Here is a 22198-nt window from a genome sequence, read left to right as displayed (position 1 = left end):
AGACTAGACTATAGACTAGACTATAGACTAGACTATAGACTAGACTATAGACTAGACTATAGACTAGACTATAGACTAGACTATAGACTAGACTACAGACTAGACTATAGACTAGATTATAGCCCAGACTATAGACTAAACTATAGACTAGACTATAGACTAGACTATAGACTAGACTATAGACTAGACTATAGACTAGATTAGCTAGCCTAGACTATAGACTAGACTATAGACTAGACTATAGACTATACTATAGACTAGACTATAGTCTAGACTATAGACTAGACTATAGACTAGACTATAGACTAGACTAGACTATAGACTAGACTAAAGACTAGACTATAGACTAGACTATAGACTAGAGACTATAGACTACTATACTAGACTATAGACTAGACTAAAGACTAGACTATAGACTAGACTATAGACTAGACTATAGACTAGACTATAGACTAGACTATAGACTAGACTATAGACTAGACTATAGACTAGACTATAGACTAGACTATAGACTAGACTATAGACTAGACTATAGACTAGACTATAGACTAGACTATAGACTAGACTATAGACTAGACTATAGACTAGACTATAGACTAGACTATAGACTAGACTATAGACTAGACTATAGACTAGACTATAAACTAGACTATAGACTAGACTATAGACTAGACTATAGACTAGACTATAGACTAGACTATAGACTAGACTATAGACCAGACTATAGACTAAACTATAGACTAGACTATAGACTAGACTATAGACTAGACTATAGACTAGACTATAGACTAGACTATAGACTAGACTATAGACTAGACTATAGACTAGACTATAGACTAGACTATAGACTAGACTATAGACTTGACTATAGACTTGACTATAGACTAGATTATAGACTAGACTATTGACTAGATTATAGATTAGAATACAGCCAAAACTATATACTATAGACTAGACTTTAGACTAGAAGCTAGAATATACTTGACTATAGACTAGACTACAGACTTGAATATAGACTAGACTATAGACTAGACTATAGACTAGACTATAGACTAGACTATAGACTAGACTATAGACTAGACTATAGACTAGACTATAGACTAGACTATAGACTAGACTATATACTAGACTATAGACTAGACTATAGACTAGACTATAGACTAGACTATAGACTAGACTATAGACTAGACTATAGACTAGACTATAGACTAGACTATAGACTAGACTATAGACTAGACTATAGACTAGACTATAGACTAGACTTATAGACTAGACTATAGACTAGACTATAGACTAGACTAGACTATAGACTAGACTATAGACTAGACTAGACTATAGACTAGACTAGACTATAGACTAGACTATAGACTAGACTATAGACTAGACTATAGACTAGACTATAGACCTAGACTATAGACTAGACTATAGACTAGACTATAGACTAGACTATAGACTAGACTATAGACTAGACTATAGACTAGACTATAGACTAGACTATAGACTAGACTATAGACTAGACTATAGACTAGACTATAGACTAGACTATAGACTAGACTATAGACTAGACTATAGACTAGACTATAGACTAGACTATAGACTAGACTATAGACTAGACTATAGACTAGACTATAGACTAGACTAGACTAGACTATAGACTTGACTATAGACTTGACTATAGACTTGACTATAGACTAGATTATAGACTAGACTATTGACTAGATTATAGATTAGAATACAGCCAAAACTATATACTATAGACTAGACTTTAGACTAGAAGCTAGAATATACTTGACTATAGACTAGACTACAGACTTGAATATAGACTAGACTATAGACTAGAAATCTCCAAACGCTGGCTATACCCAAATATCCAGCTAACCGCTAAATCGCATTTCCCCACAATTGTCATTTGAAAACGTCAAATTGACTACATAGCGAAAAATCTAAAACAAAATTATGCTGTTTTTTTTGGACTGAGTAGGATTTAATTTTGAAAACAATTTAGTCGGTCTCTCTGTGAGCATGCGTTTAAAACTCGTTTTTTTTCAAAAGGACTCTTAAAATTTTAGTTTTCTCTTTTTATGAATCAAAAGGATGCATTAAATAACAAATAAAATCCATATAATTTGAGAACTTAAGATTCAGTACCACGAAAATACTAACATTACATTGTATGAAAATAGACATACTCGTGTAAAGTTCAACGAATTTGCTTTAAAAGAAAATTTTAACAAAAAATTTAATTTTGTTTAAAAAATAGTGCAGATTTATTGTACTAAAATTTATAAAGAAAAATATACACTAAAATAATATAATAGACAAAATTTACTTTAAAAAAAATCTTAAATATTTTTAACATATATGTAACAATTGTAGAAACAAATCTCTTTAGTATTACTTTACTAAAGTAATAAATAACTTGCCAAATAACAAAAGAAAGAAATGAAACATCAATGACGCACTTTGATATTAATGTTTTTTCCAAAATGTTTTCAAAAAGTTTTTCTTCAACTATGTGGAACTATATATAAAAAATTTTAGATGTTAATATGTAATATAAAAAGAAATCTTAATTTATGACATACAAACAGCAAACAATCATAAAATTGATTTTTAGTATGAGTGAGACTCATTTTTGGAAAACAGCCTAGTTTTATACACTTACTAGTTTAAAAATAATGCAATCCTAAAAGTATACTATATATAAAATCAATTGCAAAAGAAACAAACAAGCAAACAAACTAAACAACAACAACATTGCTGTCGTCCATACCTGCATACAATTGCAATATAAATTCTAAAAAATCTATTCAAAAACTTCTAAAACCCCAAAGAAAACGCTCTAACAAAAAAAAAAACATGTTTAAAAAGTGGGTTAAACGTGTAAGCATAAGGTAAGAAGGAGTACAACTGCTATATAATGATATCTACTCACTTTCACTATATAATTTTTTTATTATAATATAATCTTTAGTTCTATTTTTATGATATTTTTTTCTTTATCCATCTAAAGTGCACTTAAAAAGTGACCCTTTTTGTAACATCTCTATACTCAACTCAACTAACCCCTGGTCCCCCTCTTTGCCTTTTTTTATAACAATCCCCTCCCCACCTCCCTCCATTTAGTAAATTTCCTTGGCATTTTTGTAATTGCTTTCATATTTGTCAGTTTTGTTTTCCGTTTGTTTGTCAATAAAGTGTTTGTAAATTAAGAGCTTTCTGGTATTTAAACATTTATCAAATGAATTGTCAAGGTTTATTTGTTTGACATTTCATTAAGCCTCCATAAAAAGTTAAAAAGCAACCTTATCAAAGATTTAACGTTTCAATTTCATTAATGCGTGAACAATTCTCTATAGAGAAATTAACGTTATGGAAATCACAATTCAAATAATTTGTTTATATCATATTATTCTTAAATAATAATGCTATAATTGAAATTACTTCGTAAAGGATGATTAAACAATTTGCGCCTTATTGAACATACAGTATTGTTCGAAACCAAAGCAACTATTTCATACAATATACTTATATTATATACATTAACGGTTCCCAAATTGGGGTCCGTATCAATGTATCTGGGGCGAAGAGCTTCTATTTTTAAACATTTGTACCATTTCCCATGGATATGGATTCCGTTCCATATCTTATCTTTTGAGACCAAGAACGAATCAACCAATTTCGAATAACATGTTCTGAAGTAAAACTTATCTCAGATAAAGCGTTCGAATTCAGTCGATGAAATAGTAATCAAACGGGACAAGGTCTGGACTATAATTTGGATGGGACAAAACTTCCCAAGGACTTCTTTCTTAATAGTTTTTAACTGGTATTAAAACGTGTGGCCGAACACTTTCATGACTGGCCGCATATTCTGATCGTTTTTCGGATAAATCTCACTTCCAACGAATCACTTGCATTCGGTGCAAATTACCTGTGATGATAGGATCAGATTTTAGTAGTACATAATAGATAGAATACCCTTTTGGTCCTCCAAATACAGAGGCCCATGGATTTGGTATTTAATCGGTTGATTTGCGAAGTTTTACATATGATCTCCTACGTTTTAGATTATCATAATGGATGTATTCTTCATCACAAGTAATGATTCGATTCGGGCCAGATTTCTGTAGTACATAATAGATAGAATACCCTTTTGGACCCACTAAATATAGAGTATTATCTTAGCGCCCTGGATATTTGGCATTGATGTCGATTGTATTTGTTGTACTACTTAGTGTAGAACATGTTCCCTTGGTGAACCGCCTTCAACTTCGTATTATTGCAATTCTGGGTAATTTATGACGACTCCAGTATCTAAAAAATGAAGGAGTCCAATGACTACTAAGGATTACTTGACTCGTGATTTGACCAAAATACCTATTGATGAAGATCGTTCTTTGGTCTACCAAATAAGAAGAGAGTTTTAAATCAATCGAAGCAAATAGTAGCCAAACGAGACAAAGTCTGGACTATAAGGTGGGTGTGGCAAAACTTCCCAAGTACTTCTTTCTTAATAGTTTTTAACTAGTATAACAACATGTGGCCGAGCATATTGTCATGATGTAATATTACATTTTCTGACCGCTTTTCGGATAAATCTCACTTCCAACGAATCACTTGCATTCGGTGCAAGTTACCTGTGATGATCGGGCCTGATTTTAGTAGTACATAATAGATAGAATACCATTTTGGTCCCTCCAAATACAGAGGCCCATGGATTTGGTATTTATTCGGTTAATTTGCGGAGTTTTACATACGATCTCCTACGTTTTAGATTATCATAATGGATGTATTCTTCATCACAAGTAATGATTCGATTCGGCTGCATTTCGGTCAATTACAATTCGTCATTCAAGATTTTTCGGTATCAATTATTATGGTATCCAATTTCCGGACTTTTAGATTAATCCTGCTGCTTGCAAAAGTTTTGAAATCTATGCCTGATTCACAACTTGAATCCTATTAGCAGACAACTAACTTTGGGACCTTAAGGGGGCTGGCCGGAGTTATGCCCTCCCATCGATGTGGGAGAGATCCGTTTCCCTTAATAACCTACTACTTAGTCGTTAGTTTCCTTGCCTTTAGAAGTGATGTCTTACAACCTGCCCTAAGCGTTTCAACTATAGACGAATCATTTTTTAACTTTTGACCGAACCGGCATGAGAAAGGAGTTTTTCGGATTGCCAGCAGCCACTAGATCCTGTTTTTCAGAAGAATACTCTAGCAAAATAACATTTTCGAGACCGTTGATTCTTCCGAATCTGGCAACGAAAACGAGACACAAAAAATCTTGCGTAACAAGATTGTCGTCCATTGCCTCCTTTCGATTCACACCCTTGGATCTCCTTAACTTCATATTGCATATAGAAATATAGAAATACTGAGTGACGAAGTTTTTTCCAAAGTAGAAAAGTCTCACAGGGGAGGACTCTTCCAAAAAAAACACTTACGGGTAGTTTCTCTCAAATCTCTCTAACGACTTGCCAGAAAATCCGGTATTTACAATAACTCGTGGAGATGCATTCTATCAATCCGATCGACACCTTGGATTCCCTTTGCATCACCAGTAGTATGCCACTGCCTTCTGACTATTGCTAGATAACAACGAGATATCGTCTCCTCGAAATACTGATAGGTGCATGTTTCTCCAAAAGAGTAGACTCTCAGAAGTGAACTCTCCCTAATACCGAAGGGGCAGAAGATTCTTTTGAATTTGGCGACAACTACTTAATGACCCTACACATCTCTAATCCATCTTAGTCAGGAAATCTAGAAATCTCTTCTCCTTAGTCCGTCTGCTATTTACAATACTCATGGAGGGGCCATCATAGCGTCTTGTGGGCAACCTATGAACAGATATTGTCAGAGAGCAGAGCTTTCTCCTCCTAATTCTGAGTCAAGCATGTTTCCCCAAGGAGTGATCCGACAATCTCAGATTAACATCCATATTCTGTTCATCTAGTTAAGTAACCTCAAAATACTGATTAGCGCATGTTTCTCCAAAAGAGTAGACTCTCAGAAGTGGACTTTCCCTAATTAATATCGAAGGGGCCGAAGATTCTTTCGAATTTGGCTACAACTACTAAATGACCCTACACATCTCTAATCTATCTTAGCGAGGAAATCCAGAGATCTCTTCTCCTCCGTGCGTCTGCTATTTACAATACTCGTGGAGGACCATCATAGCGTCTTGTGGGCGACCTATGAACAGATATCGTCAGAGAGCAGAGTTTTCTCCTCCAATTTCTGAGTTACGCATGTTTCCCCAAGGAGTGATCCGACAATCTCAGATTAACATCCATATTCAGTTCATCTAGTTAAGTAACCACGAAATACTGATTGGCGCATGTTTCTCCAAAAGAGTAGACTCTCAGAAGTGGACTTTCCCTAATTAATACCGAAGGGGCCGAAGATTCTTTCGAATTTGGCTACAACTACTAAATGACCCTTCACATCTCTAATCTATCTTAGCGAGGAAATCCAGAGATCTCCGTGAATCTCTTCTCTATTGTGCGTCGACTATTTACAATACTTGTGGAGGGCCACCATAGCGTCATGTGGGCGACCTATGAACAGATATTGTCAGAAAGCAGAGCTTTCTCCTCCAAATTCTCAGATTAACATCCATATTCAGTTAAGTAACCTTTAGTTGTACACTCTTCTAAAGTCGAGAACTACTATAAAAATGTTCCAAAACTCGCACATAAGAACATTTGGACCACAGACTTCAGACTTCGCATCGCAACATAATTGTTAATCGGGCAAATGTTATTATGGACTTGTAATCAGTTGCCGACTTGTCGCTATAAAAATAAATTTCTTTTTTGGTTTGTTTTAATATTTTTTTCAAACAGTTCCAAGATTTGATTCGAAACTAATGTACAACTAGAGCCAAAGATTTGAGCCCTTGAAAATTCTTTAGAAGTACTACTTTGGAATCACAACAATCTATTAAAGAAGGGGTAGCGATACACTAATTTCAAGTTTGCTGATCAAGAAACTGAAGTTGGCACCCGATTGTACCTATAAACATATAAATAGGCATATAATATCCTAATGGAATGAAAATGTAAAAGAGTGAAATTTCCATTTTTTTAAACTCTCTTTGGTGAAGGGTATATAAGATTCGGCACAGCCGAATATAGAACTCTTACTTGTTTATGTATGCATTTACTGTAATCTTTAACAGACGCCAGCAATTTTTTTCATAGAATTTTTAAATACAATTTTAGGATTATTTTCCACATCACCATTTGTAATATTTGATATGTATGAAGAAAATTTAATTTTCAATTCTTTTGAAATAAATTTTCTATCCCTTTTTTCTACATATTTTAAATAATTTCTAATGGGGTTTTGTGGAATAACTAGAGTACGTGGGATAATGCTAAAGCAACAGACAACAAACCACATATAGTATGAAACTTTTGATCATGATGCCATATTTGCGTGCATTAAATATTAAATATGTAGAAGAAAAAAATAATAATAATGAGAGAAATACATAATGAATGGACCGGGTGTATGTATGTATGTTAAGTATTTCATTTTATTTTAAAATTCAACATGGAAAATAATCTCCTAAAAAAATATTTATTAAAATAAAGTACTTTTTATCTAGGCTATGAAATTGGGCGCTTAGAAAATGCTTTAAAGGAAAAAATATAAAAACAAAAACTATTAACTGGAAAATGTATATTGAAAACTAAAGGAATCAATACTTAAGCTATAAAACAATAAGCTAAAAACCTTTTATATTTAAACAGATACACAATACAATTCATCTTCATTTATTTTCCATTTTGCTGTTTTTTATTTTCAGTGCAACTCGTGGATTTTCCGTTGAAACGTCTCCAACAAATGAAAAACCACCTGAACAACAAAATAATAAAACGGAACCCACACCGCCACCCTCTGTGCCTGAAATTGACGAATATCAAACAGCCTCCAGTACGGTTAGTGACATTGCCGGTGCTGATGTTGTTGGCACAAGTTCACAACAGGGTGTGGGTGGTGGTGGTGGCGTTGGTGTTGTTGCTAACAGAAATTCACTTTCAAATCAAGAATCCATCGATTATGATGCCTTATACGAAGAGGAAGAAGATACAAGTATTAGCATGGAAGCCCATGGATCAATGATATCACATTTATTGTCACAAGTTAAAATTGGTATGGACTTGACAAAAGTTGTACTGCCAACATTTATATTAGAAAGACGTTCCCTATTGGAAATGTATGCTGACTATTTTGCCCATCCAGATTTATTTTTAAAGTAAGTTCCTTAGAAATTAATTTGTAATTTTTAGACATAGTTTTAATTTGTTTTGTATTCTTTTAGGATTGCCGATTTAGATAGTCCACGTGAACGTATTGTACAGGTTTGTCGTTGGTATTTAAGTGCTTATCATGCTGGACGTAAAAGTGCTGTTGCCAAAAAACCCTACAATCCTATATTAGGTGAAGTTTTTCAATGTCATTGGGATATTCCTGGTAAGTGGGCTTTCCATTGAACTTGTGTAGTATAAATTCAGGCATATAGATTATAGATTGCATTGTAGATTAGACTGTAGACTAAACTATATTGTAAACTATTGAATAGACTAGACTATAGACTAGACTATAGACAAGACTATAGACTTGATTATAGACTTGACTATAGACTTGACTATAGACTAGCCTATAGACTTGACTATAGACTAGCCTATAGACTAGACTATAGACTAGACTATATACTAGACAATAGACTAGACAATAGACTAGACTATAGACTAGACTATAGACTAGACTATAGACTAGACTATAGACTAGACTATAGACTAGACTAATAGACTAGACTATAGACTAGACTATAGACTAGACTATAGACGACTATAGACTGACTATAGACTAGACTATAGACTAGACTATAGACTAGACTATAGACTAGACTATAGACTAGACTATAGACTAGACTATAGACTAGACTATAGACTAGACTATAGACTAGACTATAGACCAGACTATAGACTAGACTATAGACTAGACTATAGACTAGACTATAGACTAGACTATAGACTAGACTATAGACTAGACTATAGACTAGACTATAGACTAGACTATAGACTATAGGACTATAGACTAGACTATAGACTAGACTGTAGACTATAGACTATAGACTAGACTATAGACTAGACTATAGACTAGACTATAGACTAGACTATAGACTAGACTATAGACTAGACTATAGACTAGACTATAGACTAGACTAGACTATAGAGTAGACTATAGACTAGACTATAGACTAGACTATAGACTAGACTGTAGACTAGACTATAGACTAGACAATAGACTAGACTATAGACTAGACTAGACTATAGAGTAGACTAGACTATAGACTAGACTAGACTATAGAGTAGACTAGACTATAGACTAGACTATAGACTAGACTATAGACTAGACTAGACTATAGACTAGATTGTAGACTACACTATAGACTACACTATAGACTAGACTATAGACTACACTATACACTAGACTATAGACTAGACTATAGACTAGACTATAGACTAGACTATAGACTAGACTATAGACTAGACTATAGACTAGACTATAGACTAGACTATAGACTAGACTATAGACTAGACTATAGACTAGACTATAGACTAGACTATAGACTAGACTATAGACTAGACTATAGACTAGACTATAGACTAGACTATAGACTAGACTATAGACTAGACTATAGACTAGACTATAGACTAGACTATAGACTAGACTAGACTAGACTATAGACTAGACTATAGACTAGACTATAGACTAGACTATAGACTAGACTATAGACTAGACTATAGACTAGACTATAGACTAGACTATAGAGATAGACTATAGACTAGACTATAGACTAGACTATAGACTAGACTATAGGACTAGACTATAGACTAGACTATAGACTAGACTAGATAGACTAGACTAGACTATAGACTAGACTATAGACTAGACTATAGACTAGACTATAGACTAGACTATAGACTAGACTATAGACTAGACTATAGACTAGACTATAGACTAGACTATAGACTAGACTATAGACTAGACTATAGACTAGACTATAGACTAGACTATAGGACTAGACTATAGACTAGACTATAGACTAGACTATAGACTAGACTATAGACTAGACTATAGACTAGACTATAGACTGACTATAGACTAGTATAGACTAGACTATAGACTAGACTATAGACTAGACTATAGACTAGGACTATAGACTTAGACTATAGACTAGACTATAGACTAGGACTATAGACTAGACTATAGACTAGACTATAGACTAGACTATAGACTAGACTATAGATAGACTATAGACTGACTATAGACTAGACTATAGACTAGACTATAGACTAGACCTATAGACTAGACTATAGGACTAGACTAGACTATAGACTAGACGATAGACTAGACTATAGACTAGACCTATCGACTAGACTATGACTAGACTATAGACCTAGACATTATAGACTAGACTATAGACGAGAACTATAGACTAGACTATAGACTAGACTATAGACTAGACTATAGACTAGACTATAAGACTAGACTATAGACTAGACTATAGACTAGACTATAGACTAGACTATAGACTAGACTATAGACTAGACTATAGACTAACTATAGACTAGACTATAGACTAGACTATAGACTAGACTATAGACCTAAGACTATAGACTAGACTATAGACTAGACTATAGACTAGACTATAGACTAGACTATAGACTAGACTATAGACTAGACTATAGACTAGACTATAGACTAGACTATAGACTAGACTATAGACTAACTATAGACTAGACTATTAGACTAGACTATAGACTAGACTATAGACTAGACTATAGACTAGACTATAGACTAGACTATAGACTAGACTATAGACTAGACCTATAGACTAGACTATAGACTAGACTATAGACTAGACTATAGACTAGACTATAGACTAGACTATAGAACTAGACTACTAGAATAGACTATAGACTAGACTATAGACTAGACTATAGACTAGACTATAGACTAGACTATAGACCAGACTATAGACTAGACTATAGACTTGACTAATGGACTTACCTATAGACTTGACTATAGACTTGACTATAGACTTGACTAATGGACTTGACTATAGGCTTGACTAATGGACTTGACTAATGGACTTGACTATAGACTTGACTATAGACTTGACTATAGACTTCACTGAAGACTTGACTATAGACTTGACTATAGACTTGACTTTAGCCTTGACTATAGACTTGACTATAGACTTGACTATAGACTTGACTAATGGACTTGACTAATGGACTTGACTATAGACTTGACTAATGGACTTGACTAATGGACTTGACTATAGACTTGACTATAGACTTGACTATAGACTTGACTAAAGACTTGACTATAGACTTGACTATAGACTTGACTTTAGCCTTGACTATAGACTTGACTATAGACTTGACTATAGACTTGACTATAGACTTGACTATAGACTTGACTATAGACTTGACTATAGACTTGACTAATGGACTTGACTATAGACTTGACTATAGGCTTGACTAATGGACTTGACTATAGACTTGACTAATGGACTTGACTATAGACTTGACTAATGGACTTGACTATAGACTTGACTAATGGACTTGACTATAGACTTGACTATAGCCTGTAGAAATTTCGAAATTTTCTATAAAAAGTAAAAATTTCGAAAAATTTTTCTAAAAAGTAAAAATTTCGAAACATTTTTCTAAAATGTGAAAATTTCGAAAAATTTCTATAAAATGTGAAAATTTCGAAAATTTTCTATAAAATATGAAAATTTCGAAACTTTTCTATAAAATGTGAAAATTTCGAAACTTTTCTATAAAATGTGAAAATTTCGAAAATTTTCTATAAAATGTGAAAATTTCGAAAATTTTCTAAAAAATGTGAATATTTCGAAAATTTTCTATAAAATGTGAAAATTTCGAAAATATTCTATGAAAAAGATAACATTTCACAAATTTTCTATAAACATTGTAACGAAATTTTTCTAAAAAAAATCTTTAAATACTAGATTTTTCGAAAATGTTCTTCAGATGTAAAATTTATTGAAAATTTTCTATAAATTTTAAATTTATCAAAAATTTTTTTTAATCATAAACTAACAAAGTTAAGAATTTAAAGTAAACCAGTAAATTTATTGAATTGTACGTTTGCAGGTGAAAATCCCGATGAAAATAATGTTCAAGATGGTCCTATACCCTGGTGCCGAAGAGATCAGTTAACATTTTTAGCCGAACAAGTTTCACATCATCCACCCAGTATGTATTGAAACTTAATGCCTAAAAATTAAAAACAAATTTAATGAAAATTATGTATTTTTTTTAGTTTCTGCGTTTTATGCCGAACATTTTAATAAGAAAATCACTTTCTCTGCTCATGTCTGGACTAAATCAAAATTTTTGGGTTTATCAGTGGGTGTACATAATATTGGCGAAGGTGTTGTTACCCTAGTAGATCGTGGTGAAGAATATATTGTTACCTTTCCCAATGGTTATGGGCGGTGAGTTTTTTTTTTATTGTTGTTTTCTTTACTTTTCTTGGTATTTATGAGATTATTTTGTATCTTATTGGTAGTTCTATTTTAACTATACCCTGGATTGAATTGGGTGGTTCGGTGGAAATCAAATGTCCTCAAACTGGCTATTATGCTCAAGTGGAATTTTTGACTAAACCATTTTATGGCGGTAAACGTAATAAAGTTACTTGTGAGGTAAGTTTTTTTGTTTTGTTGATAATACAGATTTTGATTGTTTTATTTGTTTTTATTAAAATTTTTTGTTAATTTTATTTAGATTTATTCTCCCAATGAAAAGAAACCATTTGTTTCAATTGCTGGCGAATGGAGTGGTTTGATGGAAGCTAAATGGCATGATACACATGTAATGTATTTCTTTTTTACTCTCTTTTTATATTCCAACTATTGTTTTCAATATTATTTTCAATTATATTTTTGCATTAGCTTTTTGGTTTATTTTTGTATATGAAGTCAACTTTTCTTAAAGAATTGAGAGAGATTTTAAGAAAATTTTAAACAAAAAAGTTAAATTCATATACAATATTTGTATGCTGCTTATGTATGTAATATTTTGATATTCTTAAACAAATTATGTACATCAAAACCATCTGTTTTGGAAATCGAATACATTCCTCTAGGAATGTATGACATATTAACATGGTTTTGAAATAACTTAATACAATAACTTTCTACTAATTGTAGAATATATTTTTATATTTAATAACGTATTTGTCCTCCTGTATTACAAGTATTACTATTTTATATAAATTAAAATTAATAATTTTTATATATTTTTATCTTTTTTCTACTTACACTTTTAAACAAATCCTTAAACCAAAATTTCTTTAACACATACTCTTCCTCATCCGCCTTTCCCGCTCCTTCCTACTCTCACTCACTGACCACAAGTATTTAAGCTTATTATCATACTATAAACTAAGTTTAAAACTATAAACCCCCAACATTTCTCCCCCCCCCCACTACACCGCAACTGTCGATTACTTGTACTTCTCTCTTAAATATTCTGGTCTAAATTTCTATGTTTATCTAGAAAATTAAATTGTTTATGTTTAAACTATTGAGTGTATGTGTGTGTGTGTGTTGGTGTATTGGTGCTTGTATCTGTTTTATACCTCTATAAAACCTTTTTTTAGACCATAGTTAATTGTATCCGTTTTGTATATTGGTTGTGTAGAGTGCGTGTGTTATCGAAATACTTTTTAAAATTAATATAATTGAAAATTTGTTGCAACAAAAAAAAAAAAAAAAAAAAAAAAAAAAAACAGAAATGTCATGTTAAATTCAATGGGAAATTTGTTTTGTCTTCTTTTTGCAAAATTTTTTAATTTTCTAGAAAACTGAAGTATTTGTCGATGTAAATCGTATACCAATATTTAAGAAACAAGTTCGACCAATCGTTGAACAGGAAGAATACGAATCAAGACGTGTTTGGAAGGAAGTAACCGCTGGACTCAAGTAATGATTGTTTTTTATTATTATTATTATTATTATTCATTATTTATATAAACATTTTTATTTTGTAAAGTTATTGTTATTGGTAATATTTTTAGGCCAAAATGAAGATTACAATCGTTATTATGGCAACTCAATTAATTATAATTAGAAATTTTGCAAATTGATTAGATAACAGACTGTAGAATAGACTACGGCAATAAACTATACTATGGACTAGATATAGACTAGACTATAAACCAGACTATAGAGACTAGACTATAGACTAGACTTTAGACTAAACTATGGACTAGACTATAGAATAGACTATACACCAGACTAGACTATAGACCAGACAATAGACTCGACTATAGACTATACTTTAGACTAGTCTGCTTCAGACCAGACTGTAGATTAGTCAATGGTCATGGCTATAAACTAGAATAGACAATAGAGTAGACTATAGACTATACTATAGACCAGACTATAGACTAGACCATAGACTTGACTATAGACTAGACTATAGATAAGACTATAGACTAAACTATAAACTTGACTATAAACATGACTAGACTAGACTGGACTATTGACTAGACTATTGACTAGACTATAGACTAGACTATAGACTAGACTATAGACTATAGACTAGACTATAGACTAGACTATAGACTAGAATATAGACTAGACTATAGACTAGACTATAGGCTAGACTATAGACTAGACTATAGACTAGACTATAGACTAGACTATAGACTAGACTATAGACTAGACTATAGACTAGACTATAGACTAGACTATAGACTAGACTATAGACTAGACTATAGACTAGACTATAGACTAGACTATAGACTAGACTATAGACTAGACTATAGACTAGACTATAGACTAGACTATAGACTAGACTATAGACTAGACTATAGACTAGACTATAGACTAGACTATAGACTAGACTAGACTATAGACTAGACTATAGACTAGACTTAGACTAGACTATAGACTAGACTATAGACTAGACTAGACTAGACTATAGACTAGACTAATAGACTAGACTATAGACTAGACTAGACTATAGACTAGACTATAGACTAGACTATAGACTAGACTATAGACTAGACTATAGACTAGACTATAGACTAGACTATAGACTAGACTATAGACTAGACTATAGACCTAGACTATAGCTGGACAAGACTAGACTATAGACTAGACTATAGACCAGACTATAAACTATACTATAGACTACACTATAGACTACAGTATAGACTATACTATAGACTAGCTATAGACTAGACTATAGACTAGACTATAGACTAGACTATAGACTAGACTATAGACTAGACTATAGACTAGACTATAGACTAGACTATAGACTAGACTATAGACTAGACTATAGACTAGACTATAGACTAGACTATAGACTAGACTATAGACTAGACTATAGACTAGACTATAGACTAGACTATAGACTAGACATAGACTAGACTATAGACTAGACTAGACTAGACTAGACTAGACTATAGACTAGACTATAGACTAGACTATAGACTAGACTATAGACTAGACTAGACTATAGACTAGACTATAGACTAGACTATAGACTAGACTATAGACTAGACTAGACTAGACTATAGACTAGACTATAGACTAGACTATAGACTAGACTTAGACTAGACTATAGACTAGACTATAGACTAGACTAGACTATAGACTAGACTATAGACTAGACTATAGACTAGACTATAGACTAGACTATAGACTAGACTATAGACTAGACTAGACTAGACTATAGACTAGACTATAGACGAGACTATAGACTAGACTATAGACTAGACTATAGACTAGACTATAGACTAGACTATAGACTAGACTATAGACTAGACTATAGACTAGACTATAGACTAGACTATAGACTAGACTATAGACTAGACTATAGACTAGACTATAGACTAGACTATAGACTAGACTATAGACTAGACTATAGACTAGACTATAGACTAGACTATAGACTAGACTATAGACTAGACTATAGACTAGACTATAGACTAGACTATAGACTAGACTATAGACTAGACTATAGACTAGACTATAGACTAGACTATAGACTAGACTATAGACTAGACTATAGACTAGACTATAGACTAGACTATAGACTAGACTATAGACTAGACTATAGACTAGACTATAGACTAGACTATAGACTAGACTATAGACTAGACTATAGACTAGACTATAGACTAGACTATAGACTAGACTATAGACTAGACTATAGACTAGACTATAGACTAGACTATAGACTAGACTATAGACTAGACTATAGACTAGACTATAGATAGACTATAGACTAGACTATACTAGACTATAGACTAGACTATAGACTAGACTATAGACTAGACTATAGACTAGACTATAGACTAGACTATAGACTAGACTATAGACTAGACTATAGACTAGACTATAGACTAGACTATAGACTAGACTATAGACTAGACTATAGACTAGACTATAGACTAGACTATAGACTAGACTATAGACTAGACTATAGACTAGACTATAGACTAGACTATAGACTACACTATAGACTAGACTATAGACTAGACTATAGACTATAGACTAGACTATAGACTAGACTATAGACTAGACTATTAGACTATACTAGACTATAGACTAGACTATAGACTAGACTATAGACTACTATAGACTAGACTATAGACTAGACTATAGACTAGACTATAGACTAGACTATAGACTAGACTATAGAGATACTATAGACTAGACTATAGACTAGACTATAGACGACTATAGACTAGACTATAGACTAGACTATAGACTAGACTATAGACTAGACTATAGACTAGACTATAGACTAGACTATAGACTAGACTATAGACTAGACTATAGACTAGACTATAGACTAGACTATAGACTAGACATAGACTAGACTATAGACTAGACTATAGACTAGACTATAGACTAGACTATAGACTAGACTATAGACTAGACTATAGACTAGACTATAGACTATACTATAGACTAGACTATAGACTACACTATAGACTAGACTATAGACTACACTATAGACTAGACTATAGACTAGACTATAGACTAGACTATCGACTAGACTATAGACTAGACTATAGACTAGACTATAGACTAGACTATAGACTAGACTATAGACTAGACTATAGACTAAACTATAGACTAGACTATAGACTACACTATAGACTAGACTATAGACTACACTATAGACTAGACTATAGACTAGACTATAGACTAGACTATAGACTAGACTATAGACTAGACTATAGACTAGACTATAGACTAGACTATAGACTAGACCTATAGACTAGACTATAGACTAGACTATAGACTAGACCATAGACTACTATAGACTATACTATAGACTAGACTATAGACTAGACTATAGACTAGACTATAGACTAGACTATAGACTAGACTATAGACTAGACTATAGACTAGACTATAGACTAGACTATAGACTAGACTATAGACTAGACTATAGACTGGACTATAGACTGGACTATAGACTGGACTATAACGGACTAAGAAGACAGACTATAGACTAGGACTATAGACTAGAACTATAGAACTAGACTATAGACTAGACTATAGACTAGACTATAGACTAGACTATAGACTACACTATAGACTAGACTATAGACTAGGAAAAAGAATATTTTCAAATGAAAAAGATAAAACGAAAAAGACATTAAGAGACGACAACATATTTGTTGTTAGACAATTGCTGTTAAACTAGACTATAGACTAGACTATAGACTTAGACTATAGACTAGACTATAGACTAGACTATGACTAGACTATAGACTACACTATAGACTAGACTATAGACTACACTATAGACTAGACTATAGACTAGACTATAGACTAGACTATAGACTAGACTATAGACTAGACTATAGACTAGACTATAGACTAGACTATAGACTAGAGCTATAGACTAGACTATAGACTAGACTTAGACTATAGACTAGACTATAGACTTAGACTATAGGACTAGACTATAGACTAGACTATAGACTAGACTACTAGACTAGACTATAGACTAGACTATAGACTAGACTATAGACTAGACTATAGACTAGACTATAGACTAGACTATAGACTAGACTATAGACTAGGACTATAGACTAGACTATAGGACTAGACTATAGACTAGACTATAGACTAGACTATAGACTAGACTATAGACTAGACTATAGACTAGACTATAGACTTGACTATAGACTTGACTATAGACTAGACTATAGATAGGGACTATAGAATAGACTATGGACTAGACTATAGATTGGACTATAGACTAGACTAGATTTGACTTTAGACTAGACTATATGGTAGATATAGGCTGGACTATGAAGTGGAAATTTCCTATCAAAAATATATTTTTTTAGTTTTCAATTATTACATTACTAATTCCTTTATTTTCCCTCCCGTTAAGATTCAATGACATTGAAAAGGCAACAAATGCTAAATGCAAAGTCGAACAAATACAGAGAGAAGAAGCCAAGGCTAGAAAAGAAACTGAAATGTCCTGGGAACATAAGGTGAGTACATAATTAAGAATTATACAAATTTAACATTATAATTTAAACAATTTTTAATTAAAAAAATTATATTATTATAGTATTTCAAACCAGTGGGTGAAAATTGGATCTATACCAAACCCTTAAGCCAGCGTGTTTATTTACAAGAAAAAGAAAGTAAAAGATAATAAAGCTAAATGCTAAAAATGTGCAAAGTATAATAAATAATATGAAAAAGAAAACATCTGTCTCATATCACTAAATAAAAAGTAAAAAAATAAACGAATGCCGCCAAATGAAAAAACAAACTAGTAAAGGAAATATTGAGTAATAAATGTTTATAATAAAAAAGACAACAAAAACTACATAAATCATTAAATCATGATTGTTATTTTATAATATAATTAATTATTACAAAAGAAAAAAACGTAAATCAATAAGAAGAGGAAAAATAAATATAAAAACCCTTTTATTTTTATTAAGGGAAAAAATTTAGCAATAAATTAATATTGTTAATAAACAATCAACACAATATTTATATAGAATACAATAACAACAAAAAAGCTACACAAAACATTTAAAATATTTACACACAAATTAAATAAAAATAAAATAAATTAAATTTTTAAAAATTACAAAAAAAACTAGAAACTTCATAAAGTAAAACTCGGTTTAAGACGACTTTAGAGGTTTAAATAGACCCTTGTTTAAAATTCAAATATTTGACAAAAAATTTTTGTAGAAATTGTTTAATAAATCAAAATTAAATCTATAATAACACAGTGCAACAAAATTTAAAAAGGCGTAACCCAGACGTTACTAATAGGCTGACAACTAGACTATAGACTAGGCTATAACATAAACTATAGACTAAACTATAATAGACTAATCTTTAGACTAAACTATGCTCTAGACCATAGGGTGGACTATAGACGAAACTAAAAACTATAGACTAGACTGTAGACTAAACTAGACTAGACTATAGACTAAACTAGACTATAGACTAGACTATAGAATAGACTATAGACTAGACAATAGACTAAACTATAGACTAGACTAGACAATAGACTAAACTATAGACTAGACTATAGACTAGACTATAGACTAGACAATAGACTAGACAATAGACTAGACTATAGACTAGACTATAGACTAGACTATAGACTAGACTATAGACTAGAATATAGACTAGAATATTGACTAGACTATAGACTAGACTATAGACTAGACTATAGACTAGACTAGACTAGACTATAGACTAGACTATAGACTAGACTATAGACTAGACTATAGACTAGACTATAGACTAGACTATAGACTAGACTATAGACTAGACTATAGACTAGACTATAGACTAGACTATAGACTAGACTATAGACTAGACTATAGACTAGACTATAGACTAGACTATAGACTAGACTATAGACTAGACAATAGACTAGACAATAGACTAGACTATAGACTAGACAATAGACTAGACAATAGACTAGACTATAGACTAGGACTATAGACTAGACTGTAGACTAGACTAAGACTAGACTATAGACTAGAATATAGACTAGAATATAGACTAGACTATAGACTAGACTATAGACTAGACTATAGACTAGACTAGACAATAGACTACTAAACTATAGACTAGACTATAGACTAGACTATAGACTAGACTATAGACTAGACTATAGACTAGACTATAGACTAGACTATAGACAGACTATAGACTAGACTATAGACTAGACTATAGACCTAGACTATAGACTAGACTATAGACTAGACAATAGACTAGACTATAGACTAGACTATAGACTAGACAATAGACTAGACTATAGACTAGACAGTAGACTAGACTATAGACTAGACTATAGACTAGACTATAGGACTAGACTATAGACTAGACTATCGACTAGACTATAGACTAGACTATAGACTAGACTATAGACTAGACTATAGACTAGACTATAGACTAGACTATAGACTATACTAGACTATAGACTAGACTATAGACTAGACTATAGACTAGACTATAGACTAGACTATAGACTAGACTATAGACTAGACTATAGACGAGACTATAGACTAGACTATAGACTAGACTATAGACTAGACTATAGACTAGACTATAGACTATACTATAGACTAGACTATAGACTAGACATAGACTAGACTATAGACTAGACTATAGACTAGCTATAGACTAACTATAGACTAGACTATAGACTAGACTATAGACTAGACTATAGACTAGACTATAGACTAGACTATAGACTAGACTATAGACTAGACTATAGACTAGACTATAGACTAGACTATAGACTAGACTATAGACTAGACTATAGACTAGACTATAGACTATACTATAGACTAGACTATAGACTAGACTATAGACTAGACTATAGACTAGACTATAGACTAACTATAGACCTAGACTATAGACTACTATAGACTAGACTATAGACTACTAGACTAGACTAAAGACTAGACTAAAGACTACACTATAGACTAGACTATAGACTAGACTATAGACTAGACTATAGACAATACTATAGACTAGACTATAGATTAGACTAGACTAGACTATAGACTATACTATAGACAAGTCTATAGACTATACTATAGTCGGGACTATAGACTAGACTGTTGGCAAGAAAATAGACTTGATATCTCTAAAACCTCGTTATCTCGAAAAGTTTAGTCGAATTCATCGCAGCTCAATCCTACAGAAAGAGAACTTTGGTCTCTGGATTAAAAATTTGTTGGCCCCTGTAATTGGAATTCGTTAAAACTGTGTTTTATGGAAATGATGAAATACTTTCTACTTAGAAAACCACAAAATTAATTACACACTTTGAAAAAAACTATAAACCACAAAATCTAACACACACACACAGAAACTACTAATACCCTTTTAAGTCTAAAATAAACTATAGTTAAAAAATATTAACATATACAAGTTGAAAAAAGCAAAATAAACGAAAATGAACAAAGAATTATTGGAAAGCATAAAAAACTCAAACTATTTTTTCATATTAAATAATAAAACAAATAAACTAAAATTAAACACACAAATATAATGTAATAATTTGTAGTATAGAAACCATAATGTATACAATATATATAAAAAAATTAAAAAAATACTTTTTATATACATAGGAAATTATAACAGGAAGCCAGACAAAGAAAGAAAAAAAACCCTCCCTATTAAATAAGAACTAATAAAAACAACAACTTTTAATTAGTTTGAAGAATATTTGCTAAACAAATGAACAAATTTGACCGAATGTTTAAAGAACTTTTAAACCTGTTAAAATAATCTCTTAAGAGCTAGAGGATTCGTAAAAACTAAATTTTTCTAATTCGAAAATTCAAATTTATGTTCGAAAAATTTTAAAATCTATTGAAATTATCTTAAAATCGTGAGGATTCATATAAATATAATATTTCGTTTCTTTAAGCCAAAATTTTAAAATTTTTGCCATTTCGAAAATTCGAACTTTTGTTCGAAAAGTGTTTTAAGCATGTCACACTAATGTACACACTGATAATTAAAATTATATAAAGTAAATTTGTTTACAGCAAACGATTAACAAACTTTTGAAATATTCTTTCCCAA

General features: G+C 31.8%; 1 protein-coding gene across 1 annotated transcript; it reads left to right on the top strand.

Annotated features, from left to right (window-relative positions):
- Window positions 1–2560: 2560 nt before the first annotated feature.
- On the top strand, window positions 2561–18932 carry LOC119610782 (oxysterol-binding protein-related protein 9-like). Its single transcript, XM_037966129.1, has 10 exons — window positions 2561–2894; window positions 7826–8275; window positions 8342–8493; window positions 12219–12320; window positions 12388–12562; window positions 12637–12772; window positions 12855–12941; window positions 13932–14053; window positions 18504–18609; window positions 18690–18932. Exons 1-10 carry the CDS (start codon window positions 2860–2862, stop codon window positions 18774–18776), a joined length of 1452 nt encoding a protein of 483 aa, XP_037822057.1. The 5' UTR covers window positions 2561–2859; the 3' UTR covers window positions 18777–18932.
- The last annotated feature ends 3266 nt before the right edge of the window (window positions 18933–22198 follow it).

This window comes from Lucilia sericata, unplaced genomic scaffold (genome assembly GCF_015586225.1).
Source record: "Lucilia sericata isolate MDLA Ls3-8-SP2 unplaced genomic scaffold, ASM1558622v1 Contig001275F_arrow, whole genome shotgun sequence".
Classification (NCBI taxonomy): domain Eukaryota; kingdom Metazoa; phylum Arthropoda; class Insecta; order Diptera; family Calliphoridae; genus Lucilia; species Lucilia sericata.
This window is presented reverse-complemented; position numbering and strand designations above follow the sequence as displayed.